The 12,087-nt window shown below is 28.9% G+C and overlaps 1 protein-coding gene across 5 annotated transcripts in view; it reads left to right on the forward strand.

The window, feature by feature from the left end:
- The window catches only part of unc-13 (protein unc13 homolog), a 480,145-nt gene extending 469,082 nt beyond the window's left edge, over window positions 1-11,063 (forward strand). For 4 of the 5 annotated variants that reach the window (XM_088270463.1, XM_088270432.1, XM_088270448.1 and 1 more), the window contains 5 exons: window positions 239-367; window positions 3,962-4,060; window positions 4,322-4,484; window positions 4,577-4,703; window positions 5,610-11,063. In XM_088270463.1, coding sequence (XP_088126589.1) covers window positions 239-367; window positions 3,962-4,060; window positions 4,322-4,484; window positions 4,577-4,703; window positions 5,610-5,774 — 683 coding nt within the window. In that variant the 3' untranslated portion in view covers window positions 5,775-11,063. The remainder of the gene's footprint in view (window positions 1-238; window positions 368-3,961; window positions 4,061-4,321; window positions 4,485-4,576; window positions 4,704-5,609) is intronic. The other variant, XM_088270455.1, reaches the window with a different exon arrangement.
- The last annotated feature ends 1,024 nt before the right edge of the window (window positions 11,064-12,087 follow it).

Genomic DNA, 12,087 nt, shown 5'->3' on the forward strand with positions numbered 1-12,087 from the left:
AATATTGTATTTCTCCCTTCCCCGATAAAATTCAGAATGTACTGGTTGTGAAAATTTGTCTTTTATCGATCAATCTTCTTTTTTTTGGGTAAATAAGTGTTTTGTTTAATAACAATAATATAAATGAGCTGGGACTTAGAGAAGTTTTATGTTTTGATTATACTTCATTTACAATAATATTTCTTTGTATATCAAATGAGTTAGTAGACAATAACCAAGGATTTTTAATGGTCTCCAGTACCGCTTAATAACAAAGACACGCTGATGAGACAGCGTTCTGTGGTCAGCGAAAGGGATGAAGGGGAAGGCCTTCCAGAAGGATTGGAAGAACCACTTAGAGCTGTCAGAAGAAAAACAAGTCGACAAGGTTAAAGTGCTCAACATGTCGCAATCAGTAGCACATTTTTTCATATAATTAATACAGCAGTTTTTAAGCTTTTTAATTATCATGTTTAAGGATATTTTTTCTTCAAATTCTTCAAACAGAAATATTGAAAATAAAGGTGTCTCAACTTGATATGAAACATCTGTCGTTTTTTATATGAAAGAAGATGGAAATCTGAGCGGTACAAAGCTTACGACCTGGCATTTGGCTGGCTAAAGTGTATACACTTTCACTTGTGTAACATTCACCATTCTACTCATTATTAAACTTTCATATTGCATTCATTTTAAAGACTTTTATGTTTATGCAATAGGACTGATATGGCTTATAGTGATCCCATTAGTTGAGAAATTTGAGGATGTATAAAAATATTACATACCCTTCATTGAAAGGCCTTCACAAAGAATAATATAAAAATATTGTCCTAAAGGAATATCAATTTAAATTAACCAAAAATCACAAAAGACCAACCTTTTTCATGCCAAGTTATAAAAAAATATTTATGAATTTATTTCTAGCGATATGAACATAGCCAGTTGATTGAACACTTCTGTATTTTGAATTTCAAGAAAAATTATCCTATCTATAAATAGTTAAAGCAGACTCCTTAATGTAGGCTAATATGGCGATTATGCAATGAAATATAGTCCATTTGACACCATCACATCCCCACAGCTATCACTACACATTTTTAACTAAGTACACTGCTTCCAATCAAAAAATATTTGGCCAAATTATGCTTATCTATTTGTTGACACAACAAAGAAATTGCATTTTCCGACATCTTTATGGTGAGTTTTTCAATAAAATGTTGTGTCATCTACTATTTTTCAAATCACACAAATTTAAAAAGAATACACTTTTAATCCACTATACATAATATAATTATTTTTTCCACCACAGATATAATTCATGCTGGTTATTTTATAAACTTTGAAATGTTTTATATCACAATAGTTTAATGTAGATAGTTAAATAGATCTAGGCATATCATGTAAAAATGCAGAGAAAACTAGTTAAATTTATTCACAATTTTCATCGATTTTACTATTCTGCCCTATTGAGAAGTTGCCAAAACTTTATGCTATCTAAAACATAAACACAAAACATTTATATTGATCACATGGTTTTTGTTTTTATTCATAATGAGATTTTTCTACATAAGGAGACAAAATGACATAAATTGCAAAAATGTTTTGTCAACTTCTTTTTCATTATTCCCCGTATAATCAATAATGTATGAATCCTGGGGATTTCGGTAGATTTGTAGATTACATAACATATGTACAGCAATTCTTCAATATATGGTCTGAATTGTGTGAATTTAATATGAAAGAAGATTGTCTTGAGATTTATTTAAAATAAAAATTTAACATGCCATAGTAAAAATGCTTGTTGCATAAGTCATCTACATAAATAAACATAGAAATAACAGTTTATTCAAAATCCTAAATCTTCTTTAGTTAGTAGCCGATTGATTTGAAATTTTGACATGACATAGCATTCAAATACACGCGTACTTTTATTTTATAAATAAATATATAAATATTAGTTTGTTTGAAATCTCAAATCTTCTAAAGTTATTTAGCGAATGCTTTGAACTTGCATTCGAATTTGCACATGTTTTTTTTTTCGTGTTACAGGTACAAACACGTTTGAAAAAAAATAGTTATTACTGCCGAAACGGCAGCGTCATCTGTTGAACTTAACATCAACACATGCAGTACTAAATATTGCTCATGGCGAACAGCATGTTATACATTGTATGCCTACATCCATTGCAAAATTATTCAATTTTCTTTAATTTCCTATTAACCAGACTGAGCCAAAGCAACTCGTGGCCGGGTAGAGCTCATTCTTAATATTTGATATACAGAAATTAATATTAACACAAATAAGAAATTAAGTATCCTTAATTAATATCTCTACTATAATCACATGTTGATAGAAAGATTGCTGTCATATTTTAATACCCTTTATATCAGATTTTTTCCTAATACTCCATAAATAGTATTGGTATGGCCACACGGAGATGAATTATTGGAATTTAGGAAGAAAAAACAAATTTTCAGTCGCTTATTTAAATATCTAGCTCATTCCAAAGCATAATTATTAAAAGGTATTATTGTAATTTAAAAAATGTGTATTTTTAATTTATTCTACATTGAAATTATTGAAGAAAACACTTGTTTTTGGTCACATAAACTAGTCACTAGTCAACTAGTCATCATAAAATAAGCTCAAATGGTAGAAAAGCAAGTGTTTTCTTTAATAATCAACATGTCTTACCGCAAAGTAAACGCCGAAACAAAAAATAAAATATTTTATACTGGACGTCTGTTTAATCTGTGAGGTATTAATAAAAATATTTAAAAAATCCTTAATCAAAATTGATCAACTTTACGTAAATATGCATTTTTAAAGCTTGTCCTTTTTTTATAAATATATTTAGATTATTATAAGCTTAGATACTCCAGATAATTATTTTGATTAGAGCACAAATAATATATTCAATAATAGTTATTTTTTAACTTATAGAAATGTAAAACTAACTTTATAATCTTACATATTTGAAATTCTCTTAATTAAATAAAAATCATATAATATTTTTTCATTATTTTTCAAATAGTTCATATAGGTACCCTGACAATGTTATTGTACTTTTTTCATAGTAAGTACTTACAAACTTTTATTTTTTAAACAATTCAACATTAAATGAACATATGTAGCATTTTTTTTAAATATTTGTATAATTATGGTATTTTAGTTATTAGAGTAATATTTCAGTTCATTAATAAAAATAAATCCAGTCAACCCATGAGTTTTCTACATATTCATAACATGATTATGTATATAAGGTATTTCATGAACTGTGTATTTTTTCTGCACATATATTATAGATTTAGGGTCAAAACACAATACCTGCATAATATCAATATAATACTGTTTGATAAAAAAATCTAATGAATTTATTGAAAACGTAGTTAAAAAATACATGACATAATGTCTCTTTAACAGTTGAACTAGGTATTACTACATATGTAACAAATTTATCTATAGAATGGTCGAAATTGGAACTTACTTCGTCTCATATACAAATGTACATTTTTAGAATTTTTTTGTTTGCTTATGGCAACAGCGCTGCTTCCAATAATTATACAGATAAATTTAAAATCTGTGCTTGTAAAACAGCGTAGTGTTGCCGAGGGAGAAAATTTCATTTTTAGTTTAAATTTTCATCTAATCATAATATTCTTTTGTCCGCCTCCGTAGCGTAGTAGTAAAGGTATTTGTCAACCATCTTGGATGTCCTGGGTTTGATTCCCTAGTGGGTCATGATAAATATATGTAATTTTTCACTCTTTTATTTATGTAAAACCTCAAGTGCAGAACTAATGATAAATAACAATATAAAAAACAATGGATATGATACAGTGCACTATTGTGTGGAAGATTCGAAGAAGAAAAATATTCTCTATGTTAATATTTCATCACAGGAAATAATTATATGTACATATCTTATTTCTTTGCTTCCATGAAAAATCATTATTACAATATGATACTGCTGAATTTCAGATACAGCGACATCAGAAGAAGGTAGCGTTGGTGAAGTATCACTCCAGGTGGACTTGTTTACACATCCTTCAACAGGCGAACATAAAGTAACAGTCAAAGGTAAAAATTATACTTTTAAAATAAACAATTCATCAAAATAAATATAAATGATCATCAATAAATATCTCTGGAGCCTGAAGTGAAGGATTGATGACATTTCCTTCATAAAATTAACAATAAAAATAAGATTGCATGGCCGTACCAGATAATATAGCACCATAGAGTCCGAATAAGGGTTAAAAGATGGAGAATTAAAATCATGTATACAAAGAGTAAAAAATATTGCAGCCAGAAGTTGCTTACATTTTTTTTGTATTTCAGTTGTTGCTGCTAATGACCTCAAGTGGCAGATAGCTTCTGGAATGTTCCGGCCGTTTGTGGAAGTCAATCTTATCGGTCCACATCTCGCTGACAAGAAGAGGAAGTTTGCCACGAAATCTAAATCAAACAACTGGAGTCCTAAATACAATGAGACTTTCCACTTGTAAGTTCTATAAAATATTAATAAAGCAGGATAGCTAATTTTTTTATTGTTTATTGCCATTTAATTTTTAAAACGTATATTTCATTTTGCAGTATGATTGGCGGAGAAGAACAGCTGAGTCTCTTTGAACTCCATGTTTGTGTTAAGGATTACTGCTTTGCCCGAGATGACAGACTTGTCGGGGTAGCTGTCATGCAATTGAAGGATATCGAAGATCAGGTGGGAGTCATATTATTAAGAACCTATTATCTTGATCACATAGCTTATCTGTGAACATGTAAACACACATTATAGTTAATAGAAGAAAAAAACCCTTCTATAGTGGTTTTACAGACTGATGATGGATGCTCCAAGGTGATTAAAAACATCATATGACTCAAGTTTAAATTGAACCTTAAACCTTATTTGAAAACCAGATACTAAATTCAAAATAAATAATAAGTATAGTGTAAGCCTCCATAGTGTGTAAGCGCATTTTGATACTGTTCCGTGGTGTCTTGTTCGACTCAAAGAGGATTAAAATAAATAGGGGTGATTTTTCATTCAATTTTTATTTCATAACACTCTGGATACTTGAAGCGTGAGACTTGCCTTCATATAATTAACGGCCATGATAATACTGCTTCAATATGATATAGTTTACACTATACACCACTGGGTATGGATCTTCTTATTCATGGGTTACAATCTGTGTGATGATTGGTTTTCTATTTTCATGGTCAGTCATCACCCGCCTCTATCCTCCGCTCGTCTCTTCAACTTAAGGTATCAGATATATGTCATAGCATATAATAGCAGATATGCTATGACATATATCGGAGGTAATTCGGTCCATGTAGGACCTACATGGACTAAATTACCTCCGACCTACCTCTTAGGTTAAGCGGGGTCGTCCTCTGTAGTTTGTGCCTTCGAATATGCCTTCGGCAATCGTAAAAAGAAATACGAATCAGGGTATAAATACAAATAAAGGTAAAGAAAGAGAAAAAAATAAGAAAAAAGTGATATCATTTTAGTTATTCAATACCTTTTTCTTTTTTTTTTGAGGTAGTTTCTGTATTGGCCGTTTATACCTCATCACTGGATTAGGTAACAACCTTTAACCTTTGAAATGTTTGCTTCCAGGGTTCCTGCGCATGTTGGCTGTCGCTGGGTAGCCGCATCCAGATGGATGAGACGGGTTGGACCATTCTGCGGATCCTGTCGCAGAGAAACAACGACGAAGTGGCCAAGGAGTTTGTGAAGCTGAAGTCGGACATCCGCACGGAGAACCCAGCGCCCAACCCTTGAGCTGCCAGCACCACCAGTCAGGTGTTCCAGTAAGCACGCACACGGCCGATGAAGGGCTTAGCGAAGAGGGAAGCGCTTTGCGAACGTGCTATAGTATTCCCGACCCTCGGAGAGTGGACTCCGGCTCTGCTCTTCTCCGCATATCGCTGCGGGAAGTTGTGACGCCGCAGTCGTGTATGATTTCTTCGTTCCAAGCTCATTGTGTGGCAAAAATTAATCGGTATATTATCGTAAATTAATACTGCAATTTATTTGTTGCTTTCTTGCCACAAGTAATAAAAATTCAAATGTAATTTAGGTTAAGTTGTAAAATATCACAGATGTCGAATGCGAGTGTATAGGAGAGTAAAACCTTTTTTGTAAACTAATCGAGCTAAGGTATCAGATTGGCTGTGCCGATGGTACTCGGTATTATTCCTTGTCGATGAAATATTATTTTCTCTATGGATCGCATCACGTACATTTCGTTTTGCAATTGCGATGGTGGATTTTCCATCGGGATTGTTAAGCTCAGCACAAAATGTGAATCTTCACTGTGCACTGAACTGACTTTTTTTAAGAAAACTTAATTATTATTCAAGTTTGTTTGTCTAATCTATATATAGCTAATGCCTTTACTAAATGTATAAAGTATGAAATTTAGACAAGTGTACTCACACGGTGGTGGTACATTTTTATATTTTGTCTTTACATAAATCATCGTAGAATTTTTGCTCTTTTTTACATATTAAAAAGGCTAGCATGGAAAACATGACAATATTAAAATGTTCTGGTTACTACGGTTATTGAGTGTGATTATTTAAGAATCATTTTGACTGATGATAAAGTAAATATTAATCTTCATTTCAACATTTTTACACAGAGATGGAAAACTAATCTTAGTATTATTTAATAATAACACCTCATAAATATCAACTAAACTACATAATAAATTAAGAGAGGTTGCAAAAAATAATATATTAATGTTGTTTAACAATTTAACCCTGAATCGAGTATGCTCCTAGAATTTAGATGAATTGTTGGTTTTCCAATCCGCTAAATACTGATTAAAATACTAGAAAAAAATAACATATGTATATCTAAAAACATTAAAATTTGCAAACATAATAAAAAGTTTTCCACCTCTGTATGAATATTTTTTTAATACTTTTCATATTGCCATTTAAATACTGAATAAGTTTTTAAAACATCAAATACTAAAATACTTTTTGTTCTTGTTTCGTGACTATGCATTTGCACAAAATTCTGATAAATATATTTTATCGATTATATTATAAGTACATTATATTTTTAATTTGATTTCAACCCACTATGTCAACTTAAGTACAGATTAATATAATAATGTATAGTAACAAAAAAGCAATGAAATTTTATTTCTCCTCAGTTTCAATATTTCAGTAAGATTAATCATATAGAAATAACTATAAAAAAGGCTACTGCATCTGAATAAAAAATGTTTTTCTTTTTTTTTTCATAAATAATATCATTTTTATTTGGTGCTTATTTGAAGAATGTGCATATCATTTAGTTAAGCTTTACAATTTGAAATTTATCAAGTTTATATTGATATACAAATTATAGTAATGTTTATAATCATTTTAAAATTTGTTTGATTAAAATATCTTAATACATTAAATGGTAGACCAAACATGTATTAATATTCCGAAAATATCTTAATTGAATTTATTTTTCATTATTACAACATTTGATACACTTTTCTTGGTAAAAGCATTTGCAAATAAATCGAGGTACAAATTTTTTGTAGAATTTTATAAATTTTATTTTGTTCATAAAGTTTGATTTGATGCTTTTATTTCCATTATCAATTTAATCATAGTTTTTTAATCGACCTTTAACAAATCAATTAACAAATGAAACCTTCAAAATTAACTTCAAACATTGTCTATGTAATGTCTTACTTATCTTTTTTTATAAATAATAAAAAATCTTTTTTTATTTCATGCAGTAAAGATATGTTTACAATAAAATCAAATTTCATACAAAACACATTTTATTTAAATCCTATTTTGTTAACATTAGTTATATATTTACTACGGTACTCATGTACCAAAAATATACACACACTGCTAAAGAACCACACACAGACGTATGTGTGTTTGTATATGTATATATATATATATATATATATATATATATATATATATATATATATATATATAATAGATTTTTTTGTGAAGGAATGGTCTCTTTTTTACTGTTTGTATGTGTTTTAATATTAGGTGGATCTTTAGAAAACTCAAGATTTATGTCTGATAAATATATTGCTTTTCATGTATCTTCCAATATGAAACATCTCAATTTTCTTACCTCTTGTTATGTGTCGAGTGTTTTCCATTCTTATCTGTTCTCCTTTTGGCATATTTGGTATTAGTATAATATATAGTGAAGATTAGGATAATTCTTAGCTAGTTCATAAATAAAATGAAACCCGTTATATATCATGAATTTACTTGTTTAAATTAGCTATAAATTCACTAATTAATTATTCATTAAAATTGTATTGGCAATCAGGCTGTTTGTAAATAAGTTATAATTTCTGTGATTTCTGATATTATTTGTGCATACTTGTAATGTGTCTAAATTTAAATACATATAATCACGTTTAAATTTTGTATAATAAAACTCTCATTTAAACTTCTAAGGGTTATTCTGATAAACATGACATAAAAATACATATTTATTAATTATTTATCCATTTTAAATGTAAACTAACGTATTCCAATATTATTTTTTACAAACACCATTCAACTCAGAGTGTAATATTTTATATAAACACACATAAAAAAATTCAACAGTGTGAATACCGTTTAGAAGTTTAAAGGTAAGCTGGTTGCTTGTTCCATGCCATTTTATAATATTTGATGTATGAAACATAATTTTTCGCTATTTTGTTGTTGTGAAATTCAGAATTTTTTGAGGCTCCCTTATAATCTCGTGTCTATGAAATAGCTTTTACTCTTCTGAAGTATTATGGCTTTGATTTATAGAGAAATTGCATTACAAGTATGCCAGTATGATAAAAATTTCAATCGATTGTTTTACTTTGATGTGCATTCTTCTTAGATTAGGGAAACAAAAACAATATAACATACCTGGAGTTGATTTCAAGTGACTAAATGATGTTACTACATTGCGTACTTTCCTTACAAATCTTAGAGCATTCCATTACTATGAATTTTATTAGTAAATATATATTCATGGTGTATGTATTCCTTAATGAAATATTTTATCATTTATCTTCTCGACTTTGCAAATTTGTCGTTATCAATAAAGTTTGACTTTAAATGAATGACCTTTAAATCAGTAAACAAATTTCACTTATAGATTAACTAGTATCATTATTCGCAACTGTAATGAAATCATTTTGACTTCATTCATTTCTCTTAGCGTAAGTGTAAAATATTGGTCGTTGTACAGTGAATACTATTAATACACAAATATTGTCTAATTCCAAATATACATAAGTTTTTAACAATATAAATAATTGAATTACCTATTTTAAATAATATCCTCCTTGGTATCTAATTAATTCATATATTATACTTATTGCAAATCATATGGCATTCCAATGTGTATCCCAAATTATTTAATGTTATGAAATTTTTAAATATCTAATTACACGGGGTATGATATACCGTATTGAAATAATATGTACGCTCTTTATTGTATATACCAAAGGTGCGGCCAAAACTGTCACATATTCTGTACAATCCAACAAGACCTTTTTATTAAAACATCGCGAAGCATTGTTAAAAGATTGAGTATCCAAGTAACTCCACAACCATTATCTCTCGTAGGTAACCTTGGTTTGTTTTGCGCTGAGTTTTTTTTTTCCATTTATTGTACAGAGAATCAGATCAAATAAACAAATCTAACTTATACAATGAACCTTAACAATTTTTGGTCATTACAAAATGTAAAGTACATCCATATCACGCTACTAGGGTATTTAGGTGACACCTCTCGAAGAGGACCAAAGTCTTAAAAAGAGTTATAAAAAGTTAAATAGATAGAGAAGAAAAAAATTGAAATAAGATTCTTTTAAAAACATAAATATTGTCATTAAAATGTATCCAGAAATTTTATGTTTCGACTGTTAAACCCGACGATATATCTGTTATTGTGTATAATGTAATTGTGGCTGAAACATTACGTCCATGTTTGTAAAATTTTGGTCTTAATAAAAAAAATCAAAACAGCTTTTCAAACCCTACAGAATATGTTGTCTGTAAGGAAATATGATTTGCGCACATAGGTTTTGTAAGATTCTTGAAACACTTTTTTCTAAAGTTAAAAACACTCCTGACAATACACGTAATGATATACTTATGATGTATCGAGTATTGTAGTATTGTGATTTCATCCGTTTGTTTTTTTTTTAACTGTTTACATGCATACGATTATTGAACATAGAATTTATATCGAATATAAAATACATATACTTCATACTTTCATTTGTTCTCATTATTCATTCACCGATTATCATATTTTACATTCTTAATTCGTTAGTTTAGTCATTTTACATATACATAGCATTGTATGATTAAATCTTTTTAATAACAACTAAAAAAACTAACACATATTGATGGTGTCACATGTTAAAAGGGGACGAAATTTGTAGTATTTGTATATACCTGTTAGATGAAACATTACTTTCCAGAATATCTTGTGAATTGGTACTTCACTAATCAATTTTTTTATTTTAATTTAATCATCAATAATAAATTAAATACCCTTATTGAAATTAAATACCCACTTGGCTCTATAAAACATGGAATGATAAAAATAAAAACAATAATTATGTCAATCTTTTAATTCTTACATATTGTTCAGCGAATAAAGCATTGATTAAAAATATTAAATTATTACAATTTCTTCTTTTATCTATTAGTTATGTATTTTGTTCAGCTCGGTACAACAGTTTCAATTTAAATTAATTAAAAATAAAATTCTTTTTCAGTGGGTAAATTTCAACAATTTTTGTAAATTTGGTAAAATATTTATGAAGCCCTTTAAATGGAATAGCTTTTTGTCAGGTTATAAATACCCCTTTGATTTAATATAATATCATAAAGCATACATTAGCCATTGTCATCACTCACTAATGTTATGACTGTAGATAATAATAAAATTTATGTTCGGTGAATATAAGGAAATTCAAATTGACCAAGTATTTACTACGTATGTTGACAAACTTGTGAAAATAATTTTATTGTAACTGTGATACTTGATTTGTTGTACTGCCTGTAAATATATGCCATGAACGTTTGTGTTTTCACTTTTCTCTCTTCGTTAGCACCATTTCCTCTCAATCCTCTCATTGTCTTCTGTCCTATTATATAAACTTCTAGAACATCCAACATTAACTCCTTATATTCCTTATATGGTCTCATGACACTTATTCTACATGCTAAATCAACATACACATTTTGTGCCTTTAAGTTTGAAAAAAGAATTATAAAAAACTTACATTTAATTGAAAAGAAAAAAAATGTTTAATTTAAAGCACAGTAATAAATAATTTGTCAGCCTCTGTAGTGTAATGATCAGCACGCTCGGCTACCAAAGGTTCCGGGTTCGATTCCTAGGGGGGGGTCAAATGAATATAAGTGTTTTTTTCACACTAATATTTATTCAGTATTACCCTGGACTAGTACCTGACGCAGAGGGCTGATCACCTTTCCTTCATGTGTAACAAGATCAAGATAACACAGCGTTTACATATGATAACGTGCCCTGCGCACCATTGGGGTGCGGTTATCCGCAAGGGTTAGAAGAAAAAGAACAATAAACGCAATAGAAAATTTCTACCGAATACAAAATTTTAAATACATTTATACCAATACATTACAATATTTAAATACATTTATAAAATTTTAAATACGTTTATTTGAAAATTCTTCAACTCTTTGTATATTTTACTGGACATCGTATGTTTTCACAGCAGTGTTGTAAAATATTGTTTTTGTTGACCAATATCCATGCCATCCAGACTTGTGCCCAAATAGGATTTAAAACAAACAATAAAATTAACTTTAATGATATGATTTTTAGTAAAGAGTTAATTGTTTTTTCTCCGTTTTAGATTTTTTTACATAATAGTCCTTAAGTATGCGTGCGCCAGTTGAAAAAAAAAAACTAATGGTGTGCGCCTTTTATTCAAGTTACTACTTTTATAAAAGTATAAGGAGTTACAGGCAGACCTTGACTTTCGAATATAATCGATTATTGAAAATGCCTCCAAAAGTAGAATATTCAAAATGAGAGGGATGTAAAAATAAACATAAAAATG

The sequence above is a fragment of the Brachycentrus maculatus genome, unplaced genomic scaffold (assembly GCF_059751285.1).
Source record: "Brachycentrus maculatus isolate JH-2025_06_01 unplaced genomic scaffold, ASM5975128v1 h1tg000027l, whole genome shotgun sequence".
Classification (NCBI taxonomy): Eukaryota; Metazoa; Arthropoda; class Insecta; order Trichoptera; family Brachycentridae; genus Brachycentrus; species Brachycentrus maculatus.